Genomic DNA, 19,280 nt, shown 5'->3' on the forward strand with positions numbered 1-19,280 from the left:
CCTGGACAAGCCTGAATGTCAAGCCCTGACTAATTTTTTATATTTTTTATTTATTTCACCTTTATTTAACCAGGTAGGCAAGTTGAGAACAAGTTCTCATTTACAATTGCGACCTGGCCAAGATAAAGCAAAGCAGTTCGACAACATACAAAAACACAGAGTTACACATGGAGTAAAGCAACATACAATCAATGATGCAGTAGAAAAAAATAAGACTATATACAATGTGAGCAAATGATGTGAGATAATGGAGGTAAAGGCAAAAAATGCCATGGTGGCAAAGTAAATAAAGTATGGCAAGAAAAAACACTGGAATGGTAGATTTGTAGTTTGAAGAAAGTTAAAAGTTAAAATATAAATAATATGGTGCAAAGGAGCAAAATAAATAAAATAAATAAATACAGTAGGGGAAAAGGTAGTAGTTTGGGCTCAATTAAAGATGGGCTATGTACAGGTGCAGAGATCTGTGAGCTGCTCTGACAGCTGGTGCTTAAAGCTAGTGAGGGAGATAAGTGTTTCCAGTTTTAGAGATTTTTGTAGTTCGTTCCAATCATTGGCAGCTGAGAACTGGAAGGAGAGACGACCAAAGGAGGAGTTGGCTTTAGGGGTGACCAGAGAGATATACCTGCTGGAGCGCGTGCTACAGGTGGGTGCCGCTATGGTGACCAGTGAGCGGAGATAAGGGGGGACTTTACCTAGCAGGGTCTTGTAGATGACCTGGAGCCAATGTGTTTGGCGACGATGATGAAGTGAAGGCCAGCCAACGAGAGCATACAGGTCGCAGTGGTGGGTTGTATATGGGGCTTTGGTGACAAAACGGATGGCACTGTGATAGACTGCATCCAGCTTGTTGAGTAGGGTATTGGAGGCTATTTTGTAAATGACATCGCCGAAGTCGAGGATTGGTAGGATGGTCAGTTTTACGAGGGTATGTTTGGCAGCATGAGTGAAGGATGCTTTGTTGCGAAATAGGAAGCCAATTCTAGATTTCACTTTGGATTGGAGATGATTGATGTGAGTCTGGAAGGAGAGTTTACAGTCTAACCAGACACCTAGGTATTTGTAGTTGTCCACAAATTCTAAGTTAGAACCGTCCAGAGAAGTTATGCTGGATGGGCGGGCAGGTGCAGGCAGCGATCGGTTGAAGAGCATGCATTTAGTTTTACTTGTGTTTAGGAGCAGTTGGAGACCACGGAAGGAGAGTTGAATGGCATTGAAGCTCGTCTGGAGGGTTGTTAACACAGTGTCCAAAGAAGGGCCAGAAGTATACAGAATGGTGTCGTCTGCGTAGAGGTGGATCAGAGATTCACCAGCAGCAAGAGCGACATCATTTATGTATACAGAGAAAAGAGTTGGCCCAAGAATTGAACCCTGTGGTACCCCCATAGAGACTGCCAGAGGTCCAGACAGTAGGCCCTCCGATTTGACACACTGAACTCTGTCAGAGAAGTAGTTGGTGAACCAGGCGACGCAATCGTTTGAGAAACCAAGGCTACTAAGTCTGCCGATGAGGATGTGGTGATTAACAGAGTCAAAAGCTTTGGCCAGGTCAATGAATACGGCAGCACAGTAATGTTTCTTATCGATGGCGGTTACGATGTCGTTTAGGACCTTGAGCGTGGCTGAGGTGCACCCATGACCAGCTCTGAAACCAGATTGCATAGCGGAGAGGGTGCGGTGGGATTCAAAATAGTCGGTAATCTGTTTGTTGACTTGGCTTTCGAAGACCTTAGAAAGGCAGGGTAGGATGGATATAGGTCTGTAGCAACTTGGGTCAAGAGTGTCACCTCCTTTGAAGAGGGGGATGACAGCAGCTGCTTTCCAATCTATGGGAATCTCAGACGACACGAAAGAGAGGTTGAACAGGCTAGTAATAGGGGTTGCAATAATTTCGGCAGATAATTTTAGAAAGAAAGGGTCCAGATTGTCAAGCCCAGCTGATTTGTAGGGGTCCAGATTTTGCAGCTCTTTCAGAACATCAGCTGAATGGATTTGGGAGAAGGAGAAATGGGGGAGGCTTGGGCGAGTAGCTGTGGGGGGTGCAGTGCTGTTGAATGCAGTAGGGGTAGTTAGGTGGAAAGCATGGCCAGCCGTAGAAAAATGCTTATTGAAATTCTCAATTATAGTGGGCTTATCGGTGGTGACAGAGTTTCGAAGTTAGGTGAAAGGGTTTACATGTCTGTGCTCGGCATGTCCTTGTTAAGAGATTACCGATGTTAAGGGATTGTTTGTTTCTATAAATCGAATGAAATTGTATTGGTCACACACACACATTTTGCAGTAATATCTAACAATTCACAGCAATACACAGATCTAAAGTAAATATTAAATATTTGGACGAGCAATGTCGGAGTGGCGTTGACTAAAATACAGCAGAATAGAATACAGTATATACATATGAGATGAGTAAAGCAGTATGTAAACATTATTGAAGTGACTAGTGTTCCATTATTAAAGTGGCCAGAGATTCCATGTCTATGTAGATAGGGCAGCAGCCTTTAAGGTGCAGGGTTGAGTAACCGGGTGGTAGCCGGCTAGTGATGGCTATTTAAGTCTGATGGCCTTGAGATAGAAGCTGTCAGTCTCTCGGTCCCAGCTTTGATGCACCTGTACTGACCTTGCCTTCTGGATGGTAGTGAGTGTAAACGCCATATGGACGCTTCACATTGATACGTCCGGGTGAAATATCTGTCTCATTGTTCTATCTGTGGTTTAATTGTTATGAATACACCATCCTGTCCGTCTGCAACCTGTTTGAACAACAGCCTGTTCACTTTGTTTAGATTTTGAAGTCAAGTGGCCTACCTGGATAAGAAGATTAGCATTTCTCAGAATGAGAACGAGTTGTCAAGTCAATTCCTTATATAAATGCATGTTATGCTCCTTGCACATTTATAAAACACGGACTAGACCGCTAGCACCCAACAGTATGTGGCTAAAATGCTGCTAGCGCGCGAAAGAAACAGAAAATAAATGTTCCACAATCATGTTCTTTGATACTCCCATTTTAGTAGGGTCAGCTCTGTTCTAAATTTTGGAAGTTGAGACATGTAAAGTGCTTCGTTAGAAGGGAAATTGACTGATTTCTGATGGACCAAACAACATCAAGTGCAAATAGCGAGTTGAGACTGCTTGTTGTCAGAGTGGAAGAAGTGATCTTTTGTCTTTGTTGTTGAGTGGCAGGGGGAGGGGCTTGGTATCTGTGTGCGAGTGGGAAGGTGCACAGTTTACTCAGCACAGAAGGAGCGAAGGAGATACAAGCATTTGAAACATCGCGCTAAAACATACATTTGAATTAGTTTGATATCTATCATACCAGACTGGTTTGAGCTAGGGCAGTAGCAGCACCAGGCAGTCGCAGTAATCCTTCCCTGGCTAGTGATATGGGGCGTTGTCTTTGTGCATGGCTGCTCAACAGACATGATTAGAGACAGCTTCTCATTGGATTCTACAATCTTTTTCCAACCATATCCAATCCTCACACATAGTCATGGCCAGTGGTTATGTGTGTGGTCCATATCCCGTAGTGACAGTTTATTTCATTGACTGATTTTCTAGACACTGGTGACGTCAACTGTCATTTGGAAGAATATATTCCTCTTTGGCTTGTCCCATAGATTAAACTGGTTTGTAGTACCACATTCTCAACTGAGGAAATGTAGGCCTAAGTTATGCATGGGATGTACTCAAGACTGCTCAGATTTCGACAGCTGGTCTGTGGAGTCCTATTTCCACTGGCACAGATATACATCTTTGTTTTGGGTGTAAGTAAAAAGTGCTGTGTTTTCAGTAGATGTGCCACTTGGCACTGTGTTGTAGTTTTCACCCCAGTGATAGACCTTGTGCCATACAGACCACCATATGGTGGTCACCCAACCAACTCTCCATACAAATAAATGGAGCCCTTTTTTGCTTTTTTCTGTCAGTGTCTGTAGGCTCTGGCAGAGTCTACATGACACCGAAATAAATGCCTATCTCTTTGCTTTGTCTCCGTCTGTGTGTACTAGGCTCTGTCAGACTCTGTGACCCACCACAAGCGTGCAGCAGCAGATGGGGAGACCCGGGAGGAGTGCCTGCTGCAGGAGACTGCCAGCAAGGAGGCTGCCATGGCAACCAGCATGGCTGAGCTTCAGGCCGAGTTACGGCAGGCGCGTATCACTCTGGGCAACGCTCACGCAGAGATCGACCGTCTGGCTGGCCTCTCCTCCCAGCTAAAGAAGGTATAAATATACGGCCTATCAATTCACTGAGATACTGAATGCTTTACACACCAATATTTTCTTGCGTATTGAAAGATAAAACTATATTGTCATTTGTTAATCTCTCCATTCAACTCAAATGTAGGTATTCCTAGTATTAGTCAAATAAGGAAATACTTTACGCCCTTAATTCCTGCTAGTCTCTTTTGTGTTAATGTTTAGTAAGGAGCAATGTGCAGTGCTTCCATAACGTTAATGTGTAGTTAGTTCCACTGAGAGCGTGTTTGTGTTCACAGGAGTGTGAGTGTTGGGAGGCGGAGAAGGGCCACATGAGGAATGAGATGAAGGAGTATAAGGTGCGGGAGCTCCGGCAGCTCCAGGACAACAGTGAGCTGGAGGAGGAGAACACCTGTCTGCAGAAACAGGTGTCTGTACTCAAGGAGAACCAGGTCAGTTTCTCCCTTCTCACCTCACTGATAATCAACCATAGAAATAGAATGAATAGAAAGGGTGTCTCCATTCAAGTCAATTTTATTTTATTTAACCTTTATTTTATCAGGGAGTCACACTGAGACCAAGGTCTCTTTTACAGATGAGCCCTGAAATACAGAAAATACACATATCAAAATATAAATACAGAATGCAATCAGAAAGATGGCATAATGGGTAATGATAGGCACTTGAGTGTACAAAACATTAGGAACACCTTCCTAATATTGAGTTGCACACACTTTTGCCCTCAGAACAGCCTTAATTCTTTGGGGCATAGACTCTACAAGTCTACAAAGTGTCGAAAGCGTTCCACAGGGATGCTGGCCCAGGTTGACTCCAATGCTTCCCACAGTTGTCAAGTTGGCTGGATGTCCTTTGGGTGGTGGAACCTTATTGATACACAGGAAACTGTTGAGCATGAAAAACACAGCAGCGTTGCAGTTCTTGACAAACCGGTGCGCCTGGCGACAACTACCATACCCCATTTAAAGGCACTTAAGTCTTTTGTCTTGACCATTCACACTCTGAATAGCACACACACAATCCATGTCCCAATTGTCTCGAGGCAAAAGAAATCCTTCTTTAACCTGTCTCCTCCCCTTCATCTACAGTTTTTGAAGTGGATTTTACAGGTGAGGGATCATAGTTTTCACCTGCATTCACCTGGTCAGTCTGTTATGGAAAGAGGTGTTCCTAATGATATGTACGCTCTGTGTATCCACCTAATTTTTTAAACTCTTTTAAAAGACTAAAGCCAAACGTGGAAACTATAGATATCATTTCCTCCGCGCTTACGCATTATCATAATTCATATGTGCCTCACTAGAAATCCTTGCATTAGCATTTCTGTTAGCTGATACGTCATGACAAAAAAATACCATATTACTGTCCTGTTAATGTGCCTGGACCTTGTAGCCTAAACTGTAGAGAAAAAAAACATAACTGGTCCAAATGGGTGCCCAATCACAGGCAGGCAAGTTATTTCAAAATGAGTATGCATTCAAAACGCCAGGCTTTTGAGAGGTTATTCAAATGACACGCTATTCACTGCAGTTGACAGCGTAGACCAGAGTTTTGTACTCACTTGAAAACAATAACATTCTTCATTACATTGTCTTGTTGTAGCCTAGGAGGATATATTTCTTGTCCCTAAAAAAACTGAAATGATAGGGTAGCTTTTTGAGCTGCGTACCCGGGAACTGTGAGGGCGTGCACTCAGCGCAGCCTCAGGAGCCCACATACTGAAGGCTACCTATGATTTTGTTATCTGAGTAACATTCACTGCGTTATTAAGCATAACATTGAGCTTATGAATTACGGTCTAATATGCATATGCTTCTACTTACGCTATAGGCTAGATCTCGAGCCTGTCTTTGTTCTGTTACACAATTACGCACCTGGCCTCTCCGCTGCCACGACTATTCCCTTTTAATCTTGTGGAGTCCCAGGAAAAGACAGATTACAAAAGCTTGTTGGACACTTATTTCCTTTAGCCTACTAATAGTGTATTGGAGGAGAGATGCGCTCTTGCTTGCTAAATGTAAAATAGGCTACAGCATTAAAAGAGAAGCCCATATTTTCCTGTCTTACCGCCGTGCTACATCCTGACGAAATAGGCCTACACCATATGAGTGGCCTGCTAATGTACCTTTCTGGATCATCTGTCGAGAATAGACCCAAACTGATACAAATATGCAGTTATTTCGGTGGTTATTCAAATTAGCCTAAATCACTTCAGTTTACAATAATTGTGTATTCACTTGATAACAATAATAAATTCCTCATTGTGCTGCGTTATAGCCCAGGTATAGTAATTTCCTTGTAGAAAAATGTAGGCCAAGGCCTAAATAATAGTGGAGCTTTGTGTGCCCATGGACCGCAGCCTGGCGGAACGCACTACAGATCTGCCATTTCATAATCTGTTAACTTATTTCTTACACTTTGATATGGAAGTATTTAGCTTATATCCCTAATATTTAGCTAATGACTGGCCTAATATTTACTTTGGCTACACATCAGTAGCCTCTCTCTTCCAGCTGTTCCCATGCGCAACAGGCTATAGGCTACGCAAGCCTCTCCGTAATAAGCCATTCCTCTTGTCATTAAATCCCAGGAAAAGCTATAGGCTACAAAAGCTCTAGGATATTTTTTTGTATACTTTTTTATGCTTGGCTTAATGGCCTATTCGGGGAAAGAAGCAGGCTTGCTCTTGCTAATTGCTTAATGTAAAACAGGCCTACAGCATAGAAAATACAGAGATGAGCACAGTGAAAAAGAAGACCTAAAGGAATTGACAACCATTGGAAAAATGAATCACTTGCTAACCAGTTGAGCATCGAGGCAATGACATTTACATTTTAGTCATTTAGCAGATGCTCTTATCCAGAGCGACTTACAGTAGTGAATGCATACATTTCATACATTTTTTATTTTTTCCCCCCGTACTGGTCCCCCGTGGGAATGACATGCTGTAAAAGATGCGCAGGGTAAACAGCGTTTGTTGCTGAATTGCTACGTTTAAATCGAGTTACTATATTTTTCATTAGGCCTGTATGTACAGTGCATTCGGAACGTATTCACACCCCTTGACTTTTTCCACATTTTGTTACTTTACAGCCTTATTCTTAAATAGATTTTTAAAAAATGTATCATCAATCTACACACAATATCCCATAATGACAAAGCAAAAACACGTTTTTAGACATTTTTGCAAATGTATTAAATATAAAACTGAAATATCACATTTACATAAGTATTCAGACCCTTCACTCAGTACTTTGTTGAAGAACCTTTGGGAGCGATTACAGCCTTGGGGCTTCTTGGGTATGTTTAAAAGCTTGGCACACCTGTATTTGGGAAGTTTCTGCACAGCTATTTTCAGGTCTCTTCAGAGATGTTAGATTGGGTTTAAGTCCGGACTCTGGCTGGGCCATTCAAGGACATTCAGAGATTTGTCCCGAAGCCACTCCTGCGTTGTCTTGACTGTGTGCTTAGGGTCATTGTCCTGTTGGAAGGTGAATCTTCGCCCCAGTCTGAGGTCCTGAGAGCTCTGGAGCAGGTTTTCATCAAGGATCTCTCTGTACTTTGCGCTGTTCATCTTTCCCTTGATCCTGACTCCCAGTCCTTTTTGCTGAAAAACATCCCCACAGCATGATGCTTCCACCAGCATGCTTCACCATAGGGATGTTGCCAGGTTTCCCCCAGATGTGGCGCTTGGCATTCAGGCCAAATAGTTCAATCTTGGTTTCATCAGACCAGAGAATCTTGTTTCTGGGGATTGGTCAGAGTCCTTTAGGTGCCTTTTTGCAAACTGCAAGTGGGCTGTCATGTGCCTTTTACTGAGGAGTGGCTTCTGTCTGGCCACTCTACCATAAAGGCCTGAGTGGTGGAGTGCTGCAGAGATGGTTGTCCTTCTGGAAGATTCTTCCATCTTCACAAAGGAACTCTGGAGCTCTGTCAGAGTGACCATTGGTTCTTGGTCACCACCCTGACCTAGGCCCTTCCCGCCTGATTGCTCAGTTTGGCTGGGCAGCCAGCTCTAGGAAGAGTCTTGGTGGTTCCAAACTTATTCCATTTAAGAATGATGGAGGCCACTGTGTTCTTAGGGACCTTCAATGCTGCAGAACATTTTTTGTACCCATCCCCAGACCTGTGCTTTAACAAAATCCTGTTTTGCAGCTCTACGGACAATTCCTTCGACCTCATAGCTTGGTTTTTGCTCTGACATCCACTGTCAACTGTTGGATCTTATGTAGACAGGTGTGTGCCTTTCCATATCATGTCCAATCAATTGAATCTACCACAGGTGGACTCCAATCAAGTTGTAGAAACATCTCAAGGATGATCAATGGAAACAGGATGCACCGGAGCTCAATTTCTAGTCTCATAGCTAAGGGTCTGAAAACTTATGCAAATAAGGTATTTCTGTTTTTTTTTAAATTTTTTAATACATTTTCAAAAATGTCTAAACCTGTTTTATCTTTGTCATTATGGGGCATTGTGTGTAGATTGAGGGGGAAAATGTATTTAATCACTTTTAGAGTAAGACTGAAAACTTTCTGAATGCACTGTACGTTGAAGTGTGTGTAATATACACTACCGGTCAAAAGTTTTAGAACACCTACTCATTCAAGGGTTTTTCTTTATTTTTACTATTTTTTACATTGTAGAACAGTGAAGACATCAAAACTATGAAATAACACACATGGAATTATGTAGTAACCAAAAAAGTGTTAAACAAATCAAAATAGATTTTATATTTGAGTTTCTTCAAATAGCCACCCTTTGCCTTGATGACAGCTTTGCACAAATATATAAATATTTATTTATATTTTTATATATATTTAATTTTTTCTTTTTTTCTTGCTACATATACATACATTTTGCATTCACATTTTACATACATTGTACTTTTATATAAAGCAGTCACATAACAATAATACATTACCAAACATAAGCTCTTTAATCCCAAGCCACACTCAACCCATGCCACCTATCACCATAGGTAGATAGGTTTCCCACCATCACCATTTGGGGCGGCAGCGTAGCCTAGTGGTTAGAGCGTTGGTCTAGTAACCAAAAGGTTGCAAGATTGAATCCCCGAGCTGACAAGGTACAAATCTGTCGTTAACCCACTGTTCCTAGGCTGTCATTGAAAATAATAATTTTTGTTCTTAACTGACCTGCCTAGTTAAATAAAGGTAAAATAAAAAAAAATAGACGACGCTCATTTGGTTTCCATGTGCCATATATTTTTCTATTGCACTGTGATGTTTTACGTATTTTTTTTAACCTTTCTAATCATATAGTATCCACAGATTGTGAGCTAAAGATAAACATTTCCTACAAGTGTTATATTATTTATTGACTGACTATGGCTTTCCAAATCGCCCAACCATTCCTGAACCTTCGACCAGAAACAAGCTACATATGGGTAATACCAGAATAAATGATCTATTGATTCTGTCTCTATTCGCATGCCCCATATATATTTATGTGTATATATAGCATTCTTTTGGTAGCAATCATTTTATGTAATAATTTAAATCAAGTGATGTTTTTTTTGGACCAGTTCATAAAATATCATCGAAAATATATATTTTTGCAACCTGTATGGTGCAGCTGTCAACATTTGTCATCAAATGAAACTGGTATTTAAAAAATATATGTTTTTCCATAAATAATGTTTTTTAATTAATCATTATATTTGAGTTTAACCATAACATTTGTTGTAATATTTTTTTTATGGAGGACAAAACTGAAATTGTAATTAAGAAAGGGTGATACTTTAACCAAAATTTCATTTTCAATTAGTTGGAAATGGGAAGTTTTCTTTATTAAGGCAAAATGGCAATTTAAAAGGATGAGCCTTTCTTAATAATCTACTGGGAACCATTTTGGGTTTAAGTTCAACTTATATGGGAACCATTTTGGGTTGAAGTATAACTTTTATATATATATATGAGTGAAGCTTTTAGTGAGGTTTAAAGCTTTAATATTTAATCATTTTAGCCCCCCAAACTCATATTCATTATATAAATAGGCACGTTTAATTTTGTCTGGCTTAGCATTCCAAATTAAAATAAATATTTATTGCTCATATGACTTAAATGAGTCTGGAGTAGGCAGTGCCATTTAGTAAGTAAACTGATAGGACCAAAGAGTTCATCAATGTGAATATTTACCTCTCCATGGTTGCAGAATTCTTTCTATTTTTGCTAACTTTCTATTGATATTGATTGTGGTAAGTTCATTTATATTTTTGAGATGAATACCAAGTATGTCTACTTCACCATCCACCCATTTTATTGGTAAACTGCAAGGTAGTGTACACAATTGTTTATTTTTTTACAATCCATTACGTAATATGGTTTTAGTCCAGAGAGTCTAGGAAAGTGATCAAGATCTTTAATGATCTGTCGCAGTCGGCCGCGACTGGGAGGTCCATGGGGCGACGCACAATTGGCTCAGCGTCGTCCGGGTTAGGGAGGGTTTGGCCGGCAGGGATATCCTTGTCTCATTGTGCACTAGCGACTCCTGTGGCAGGCCGGGCGCAGTGCACGCTGACCAGGTCGCCAGGTGTACGGTGTTTCCTCCGACACATTGGTGCGGCTGGCTTCCGGGTTGGATGTGCGTTGTGTCAAGAAGCAGTTGTGTTTCGGAGGATGTATGGCTCTCGACCTTCGCCTCTCCTGAGTCTGTACGGGAGTTGCAGCGATGAGATAAGACTGTAACTACTACCAATTGGAAACCACGAAACTGGGGAGAAAAAGGGGTGTAAAAAAAAATATATAAAAAAAAAGATCTTTAATGAGACTGCAGGGATCCAGATTGCGGACTTAAGAAAAAACTTGAGTCATCGGCATACATTGACACTTAAAAAAATACAACATTTATCCCCTGGATTTCTAACCCCTTCATGTTCTTGTTGGATCTAATTTTAATAGCTAGCATTTCAATGGCCATAATAAGTAGATATGGAGACAATGGACATCCTTGTTTTACTGCTCTTAAAAGCTCAATAATTTCTGAGAATTAACCATTATTTACTATTTTACTTCTGGGGTCGCTGTATTTAACTTTAACCCATTGTGTAAAAGATTCACCAAAATTAAAGTAATCCAGGCATTTATATATAAATTCTAGTCATACTTTATCAAACGCCTTTTCAAAATCTGCTATGAAGACCAGGCCTGGTATCTTTTGATATTTCATAATGTTCAATTGTTTTCAAGTAAATTATCTCCAATATATCGTCCATGTATAAAACCTGTCTGATCAGGATGACCAATATCTGGTAAAACCTTTTTTATTCTGTGCGCTATGCATTTCGCCAAGATTTTCACATCACATTATTGACGTGTTAGAGGCCTTCAGTTTTTTAAATAGACTGGATCTTTATACTTACCACCTGGGTCCTGTTTTAGTAGTAATGAAATCAGACCTTGTTGAGTACCTGAAAGTCTACCATTTGTATAGTAGTAAATAAAACATGCTAATAATGGATCTTTGAGTACATCAAAAAAGGTCTGATATTTGTATACCATCAAGCCCTGGTGTTTTTCCAGACTAAGGCAATCAAATATTTTCAAAGTTAGTCTTCTGTAAGTTGGTCTTCACACAGGTCTTTTTGTAAATTTGTTCATTTTACATGTATTATAATGAAAGAAATCCTTAGTTAACATCATTCAGTGGAAATGGAGACTGAAAAGAAAAAAAACATGCAGAAAATATTTTGCTTCCTCTTTCAAAATATAATTTAATGACTCATGAATGACTCCATTTAACGAGTTTCTGTAAATTATTTTTGGCAGCATTTCTATGTTGAAGATTTTTTTTTTTTTTTTTAAGGTGCGTTTTTCACAATTTTCCATCCAATTTCCTTTATTTTTGTGATACATTACACTTAATTGTTCTTGAATAAGTACCTCCATTTCTTTGTTTTTCCTCTAACCTATTTAGTGCCTCTAGTACAGTTTCCATTACCATCTACATGCACTGTTACTTTCTCTATTTCCTTTATTAGTCTAATCTCTTTTGACCTAAACTGATTTTGTTTATATGAGTATTGTATTGAATGGCCTCTAAAAGTACATTTTTAAGTGTCCCATACAATAAGGGGATCTGCTGTACCTATGTTGTGCAAAAAAAGTGAATTCTGAATTATTTTGTCTAAGTTAAGAACAAATTGTCATCCAATAGGCTTTGATTAAATTTCCAATATCCCCTTCCATGTGGAAATTATGTAAGAGTTATATGGAAGCCAATTAGATGGTGTTCCGATTGCATTCGGTCTCCTATTAATACTTTTTTTGAATGTCTTTTTAAAAAAAAATGTTTTTACTTTTGACGCTAGCAAGAAGGAGACTAGGAAGTAATCAAGACGGCTAGCTTGATTAAGCCTCCTCCATGTATATCTCCCTAGGTCAGGGTTTTTCAGACTCCAAAAACCACTAGTTCTATTGTATCCATGATCTTCGTGATCTGCTTGAGGGTGATAGTTTGTAGTGTGATTTCCTTTGAGGTACTTAAAACCGTATTATCTCCCACAATAATAATATTAATTCATTGCTTGTGAGCTCAATAGATTATTATATATATTTTCGAAGACATTTACATTTTACATTTAAGTAATTTAGCAGACGCTCTTATCCAGAGCGACTTACAAATTGGTGCATTCACCTTTATGATATCCAGTGGAACAACCACTTTACAATAGTGCATCTAAATCTTTTAAGGGGGGGGGGGGGGGGGGGTTAGAAGGATTACTTTATCCTATCCCAGGTATTCCTTAAAGAGGTGGGGTTTCAGGTGTCTCCGGAAGGTGGTGATTGACTCCGCTGTCCTGGCGTCGTGAGGGAGCTTGTTCCACCATTGGGGTGCCAGAGCAGTGAACAGTTTGGACTGGGCTGAGCGGGAACCGTGCTTCCTCAGAGGTAGGGGGGCCAGCAGGCCAGAGGTGGATGAACGCAGTACCCTTGTTTGGGTGTAGGGCCTGATCAGAGCCTGAAGGTATGGAGGTGCCGTTCCCCTCACAGCTCCGTAGGCAAGCACCATGGTCTTGTAGCGGATGCGAGCTTCAACTGGAAGCCAGTAGAGAGAGCAGAGGAGCGGGGTGACATGAGAGTACTTGGGAAGGTTGAACACCAGACGGGCTGCGGCGTTCTGGATGAGTTGTAGGGGTTTAATGGCACAGGCAGGGAGCCCAGCCAACAGCGAGTTGCAGTAATCCAGATGGGAGATGACAAGTGCCTGGATTAGGACCTGCGTCGCTTCCTGTGTGAGACAGGGTCGTACTCTGCGAATGTTGTAGAGCATGAACCTACAGGATCGGGTCACCGCCTTGATGTTAGTGGAGAACGACAGGGTGTTGTCCAGGATCACGCCAAGGTTCTTAGCACTCTGGGAGGAGGACACAAGGGAGTTGTCAACCGTGATGGCGAGATCATGGAACGGGCAGTCCTTCCCCGGGAGGAAGAGCAGCTCCGTCTTGCCGAGGTTCAGCTTGAGGTGGTGATCCGTCATCCACACTGATATGTCTGCCAGACATGCAGAGATGCGATTCGCCGCCTGGTTATCAGAAGGGGGAAAGGAGAAGATTAATTGTGTGTCGTCTGCATAGCAATGATAGGAGAGACCATGTGAGGATATGACAGAGCCAAGTGACTTGGTGTATAGCGAGAATAGGAGAGGGCCTAGAACAGAGCCCTGGGGGACACCAGTGGTGAGAGCACGTGGTACGGAGACAGATTCTCGCCACGCCACCTGGTAGGAGCGACCTGTCAGGTAGGACGCAATCCAAGCGTGGGCCGCGCCGGAGATGCCCAACTCGGAGAGGGTGGAGAGGAGGATCTGATAGTTCACAGTATCAAAGGCAGCAGATAGGTCTAGAAGGATGAGAGCAGAGGAGAGAGAGTTAGCTTTAGCAGTGCGGAGAGCCTCCGTGACACAGAGAAGAGCAGTCTCAGTTGAATGCCCAGTCTTGAAACCTGACTGATTAGGATCAAGAAGGTCATTCTGAGAGAGATAGCAGGAGAGCTGGCCAAGGACGGCACGTTCAAGAGTTTTGGAGAGAAAAGAAAGAAGGGATACTGGTCTGTAGTTGTTGACATCGGAGGGATCGAGTGTAGGTTTTTTCAGAAGGGGTGCAACTCTCGCTCTCTTGAAGACGGAAGGGACGTAGCCAGCGGTCAAGGATGAGTTGATGAGCGAGGTGAGGTAGGGGAGAAGGTCTCCGGAAATGGTCTGGAGAAGAGAGGAGGGGATAGGGTCAAGTGGGCAGGTTGTTGGGCGGCCGGCCGTCACAAGACGCGAGATTTCATCTGGAGAGAGAGGGGAGAAAGAGGTCAAAGCACAGGGTAGGGCAGTGTGAGCAGGACCAGCGGTGTCGTTTGACTTAGCAAACGAGGATCGGATATCGTCAACCTTGTTTTCAAAATGGTTGACGAAGTCATCCGCAGAGAGGGAGGAGGGGGGGATTCAGGAGGGAGGAGAAGGTAGCAAAGAGCTTCCTAGGGTTAGAGGCAGATGCTTGGAATTTAGAGTGGTAGAAAGTGGCTTTAGCAGCAGAGACAGAAGAGGAGAATGTAGAGAGGAGGGAGTGAAAGGATGCCAGGTCCGCAGGGAGGCGAGTTTTCCTCCATTTCCGCTCGGCTGCCCGGAGCCCTGTTCTGTGAGCTCGCAGTGAGTCGTCGAGCCACGGAGTAGGAGGGGAGGACCGAGCCGGCCTGGAGGATAGGGGACAGAGAAAATCAAAGGATGCAGAAAGGGAGGAGAGGAGGGTTGAGGAGGCAGAATCAGGAGATAGGTTGGAGAAGGTTTGAGCAGAGGGAAGAGATGATTAGCGGGAGAGAGAGAGCGAAGGTTGGGACGGCGCAATACCATCCGAGTAGGGGCAGAGTGAGAAGTGTTGGATGAGAGCGAGAGGGAAAAGGATACAAGGTAGTGGTCGGAGATTTGGAGGGGAGTTGCAATGAGATTAGTGAAAGAACAGCATCTAGTAAAGATGAGGTCAAGCGTATTGCCTGCCTTGTGAGTAGGGGGGGAAGGTGAGAGGGTGAGGTCAAAAGAGGAGAGGAGTGGAAAGAAGGAGGCAGAGAGGAATGAGTCAAAGGTAGACGTGGGGAGGTTAAAGTCACCCAGAACTGTGAGAGGTGAGCCATCCTCAGGAAAGGAACTTATCAAGGCGTCAAGCTCATTGATGAACTCTCCAAGGGAACCTGGAGGGCGATAAATGATAAGGATGTTGAGCTTGAAAGGGCTGGTAACTGTGACAGCATGGAATTCAAATGAGGAGATAGACAGATGGGTCAGGGGAGAAAGAGAGAATGTCCACTTGGGAGAGATGAGGATTCCAGTGCCACCACCCCGCTGGCTTGATGCTCTAGGGGTATGCGAGAATACGTGGGCAGACGAGGAGAGAGCAGTAGGAGTAGCAGTGTTGTCTGTGGTAATCCATGTTTCCGTCAGCGCCAGGAAGTCTAGGGACTGGAGGGTAGCATAGGCTGAGATGAACTCAGCCTTGTTGGCCGCAGACCGGCAGTTCCAGAGGCTGCCGGAGACCTGGAACTCCACATGGGTCGTGCGCGCTGGGACCACCAGGTTAGAGTGGCAGCGGCCACGCGGTGTGAAGCGTTTGTATGGCCTGTGCAGAGGGGAGAGAACAGGGATAGACAGACACATAGTTGACAAGCTACAGAAGTGTTGTTTCTTGTATTATTGTCTCTTGTATCTTTAGAGAACTGTTTCACGTTGATATCCTTTTTCTTCTGTCCTGATTTTCTTTCTTTTCTTCTGTTAACTAGATATTCTTTGTTATTCTTTGTTAGCTAGCTAGCTTCTTCCAAAAGAGTCCCTAGCAACTGCTTAGCAACTGGTAAACAATTCAGCTAGCTAAGATAACTACAATTTTATGAAAAATAGTAACTTTTTTCAAAAGCCTATCTTCTTTGTTTGTTGCTTGTTTTTTCTCCTATTCAGTCTTGCAGTTTTCTTTTGCTTTTTTCCGATGTACTTCACTCTAAAAACCATGTAAATTTCAATATTTGTAGGAGCTCATTTTTCAGCTGCTGCTGCTCAAATTGATCAGTTGATTGACTGGTGTAGGACTGTAGAATGATAAACTTTACTCTAGTGTGGATGCTCACTAACGTTTTAAAGTTATTTAGCCTGTAGTTTATTATTATAGTTATTGTTGTAGTTATTGGCTTGGTGGATGGCCCAACACAACTAACATTATCACAACAGAACTAGCCAACTACTAAGTCTAGCTAACGTTAGTGAACTTGAATGAAATAAATATAAAATTGCACTTATACACTTGTTTACTTGACTTTTATACTCTATAAATTGACTCTTTAAAATAATTTACTCTGGCAAGTTTGCCACCATCGTGCTGCAGTACGGAAGTAAAGCTGAAGTCGAATCCATCACTTCCGTTGTTTGGCTGTGCCCATAGTAACGTAAAAAAACTAGGTGGGAATGGGATAATGATGACGTAACGGGTAGACTGGCAGCCATTTTGAGTGTACCAATGCCAGGAAGTAAAAGCAGGATGTGTACCCTTCAATCTGTGCTGTGATTTGTTGATTCAACTGACATTACAATAAAGACATTCCATTGCATGAGTCACATCAGTTAGCATCATTTGAATGAACATTCTACTTTATTAGCATGGCAACCCAGCATCAGTTTATAGAGCATTCCAAAATACCCTGGAAATGATTCCATCACAATACCAGGCAGCCATAATCCCAGTCAGTATTAGATGGAACGTTGCGGCCCTGCCCGCCTGTGGGGAAAACAACCTGTGGTTACCTAGGTTACCCCATTGGCTCACAATTTTCTGGTCTGCTTGTTTTAGTCAATTTCGAAACGAAATTTAAGAAAAGTGCAACATGTCTAAAAATGTCTTTTTAACATTGCTTGCTCCTGGGCATGCTCACTACTTAGAAAAACATAATATTGAAGGGCTTCCCTTATGCCCCTTTTCATGATGGTGTTAGCAGCTACGTGAGTGCTAGCGAGCTACCGACCGGAACATTGTTTGCCAAGACCAACATCACAAACAGACTATACAGCTACATGTAGTCCCTGCTCTCCCATGCCGAATTGCCTGAAGCCACAGGGCTCTTCTCGCAGGCTCCAGTTCCCTACGTGGGTTTTTTTGACCTGGTTACGTGTACATGGAACAACACAGCAGCTTTTTGGCATGTTTTGTTATTTTTGTATAACCAAAAATGAACAACGAAGTTGGTTCTTTTACACTGGGGGGGTCAACGGGAAAGAATGTTTGTGGGCGTGGTCGAGGGGAATTCCTTATTACGGGAGTATCAACTCAGACTATTGCGAGCGTACCCATGAGTTTAACAGTCACAGCTTCCAAGCCCATTCTATTTCTATGTAATCAACACTCGGGTAACACAACAGAGTTCACAACAGTGTTCAGTATGAAGAACGTTTATTGAAACAGGGTGGATATAGCAGAACTTGTCCAATATGATTGTAGTATTCTACTGAATGAAGTTTAACCGCAGTGTGCCCTACTGAACACAACCCTGGTCTCCCATCAACAGCCAGTTTGGGACTTGGGCCAGAATACTCCTACTCTTCCCAAAAGGGTCATGGAATGCATACCCAGATTTACTCAGAACCTTGTGTAACCGCTGAAAAATGTGCAATGTCATACCAAACAGTAGGAATGTGTTTATTTCTTAATGGACAATAGGGGGTTCCAGATCATTCTGTGGTTGGTTGGTTTCTATTCTTCCTGTCCATTTGAGTCTCCATCTTCTGCTGGGTTTAGTATCTGAGGGTGTCTGAGGATTCTTTCCCAGTGGTTCATGAATAAGGGCTAGCCTTGTCTGGTGTATGTTCTGGGTTTGGCTGACAGTACATTGACTGTGTTTTCCCCTGTCAATCTGTCTTGACACACTCATTGTTGGAGTCATCTCAGTTGATGCGAGACAATGGCATCACTCCAGTGGGACTTCTCAATGAACACTCAGGAGAGATAAGATTCTCATCCTGGTCATGCGTAGGCCTACTGCAAATGTGACGTAAACTCTGCTAACTCGTTTGTCAGTTTACTCATGAGTTGGCCAAGTAGTGCAGATCAATTATTCAAAAGGTTTTAAAATATTTTACCAACTGCCAGCCATAAGTAACCGATTTTAGAACATTCCTGTCGGTGTTCTATGGTCAAGAGTAGTGATAATCTGTGCATTTTACAGTTACACATTCCTAGTCCAGTACCACCCAACATGCATGACAAGATAAGATTCACTTTTATTGTCCCTTAAGGAAAATGTGTCTGGAACATTCAAAACACTACTCCCACAGTGTTAACATACTCAGGCCTACTCTCTCTGAGTCTCTGTCCTCACATGCCCCCTCTCTTGTCATCTGCAGGTGGAGTTTGAGGCAATGAAGCTGGAGCTCACCCACAAGGAGGAGCAGGACGAGGTTCTCCGGGCACAGCTGGAGGAGGCGGCGCGGCTGAGGGAGATCGCCGAGCGTCAACTGGACGAGGCCCTGGAGGCCCTGAAAGAGGAGAGGGAGCAGAAGAACAGCCTGAGGAGGGAGCTCTCGGCCCTGGCCCTCAACCCCTTTGACTCTGTGGGCAACCTGGAGCTGCACCTGGAGCAGCTGGATGACAGTGGTGACAGCGGAGGGGGCCAGAGGAGCTCTGAGGACCAGGAGCACGACCAGGACAGCGGTTACAACAATGGCCCAGGGTCTGGTTGCGCTCCTACTAATCCTAACCCTAAGGCAAATGGGCACGTCCAGCGCTTCTCCACCCCCAGGAACAGTGATGTGTTCCTGAGGCCTGCCCCTGGCCTGGTGTCTGATCTTCTCAGTGAGCTGCACCTCTCAGACAGCCAGAAGCTCAAACAGCAGCTCATGCAGGTACACAACAGGCTCATATCAACAGAGATTCCATTAAATTACTATATGCAGGCCTAGAATTTTGTGATATTAGGGGCAGTGCCATTTGGCCTTCAAGAGGTGCCCAATCTTTCAGGTGGGACGTTAAACGAGTGTCCTGACTCTTTGTGGTCACTAAAGATCCCATGGCACTTATTGTAAGAT

At 42.8% G+C, this 19,280-nt stretch overlaps 1 protein-coding gene across 1 annotated transcript in view; it reads left to right on the top strand.

Annotated features, from left to right (window-relative positions):
- LOC115165757 (protein bicaudal D homolog 2) overlaps positions 1-19,280 on the top strand; it is a 42,864-nt gene that overhangs the window by 9,189 nt on the left and 14,395 nt on the right. Inside the window, exons 3-5 of the mRNA XM_029719101.1 lie at positions 4,008-4,220; positions 4,496-4,648; positions 18,600-19,097. Of these exons, the coding sequence (XP_029574961.1) occupies positions 4,008-4,220; positions 4,496-4,648; positions 18,600-19,097 (864 nt within the window). The remainder of the gene's footprint in view (positions 1-4,007; positions 4,221-4,495; positions 4,649-18,599; positions 19,098-19,280) is intronic.

This window comes from Salmo trutta, chromosome 28 (genome assembly GCF_901001165.1).
Source record: "Salmo trutta chromosome 28, fSalTru1.1, whole genome shotgun sequence".
Classification (NCBI taxonomy): domain Eukaryota; kingdom Metazoa; phylum Chordata; class Actinopteri; order Salmoniformes; family Salmonidae; genus Salmo; species Salmo trutta.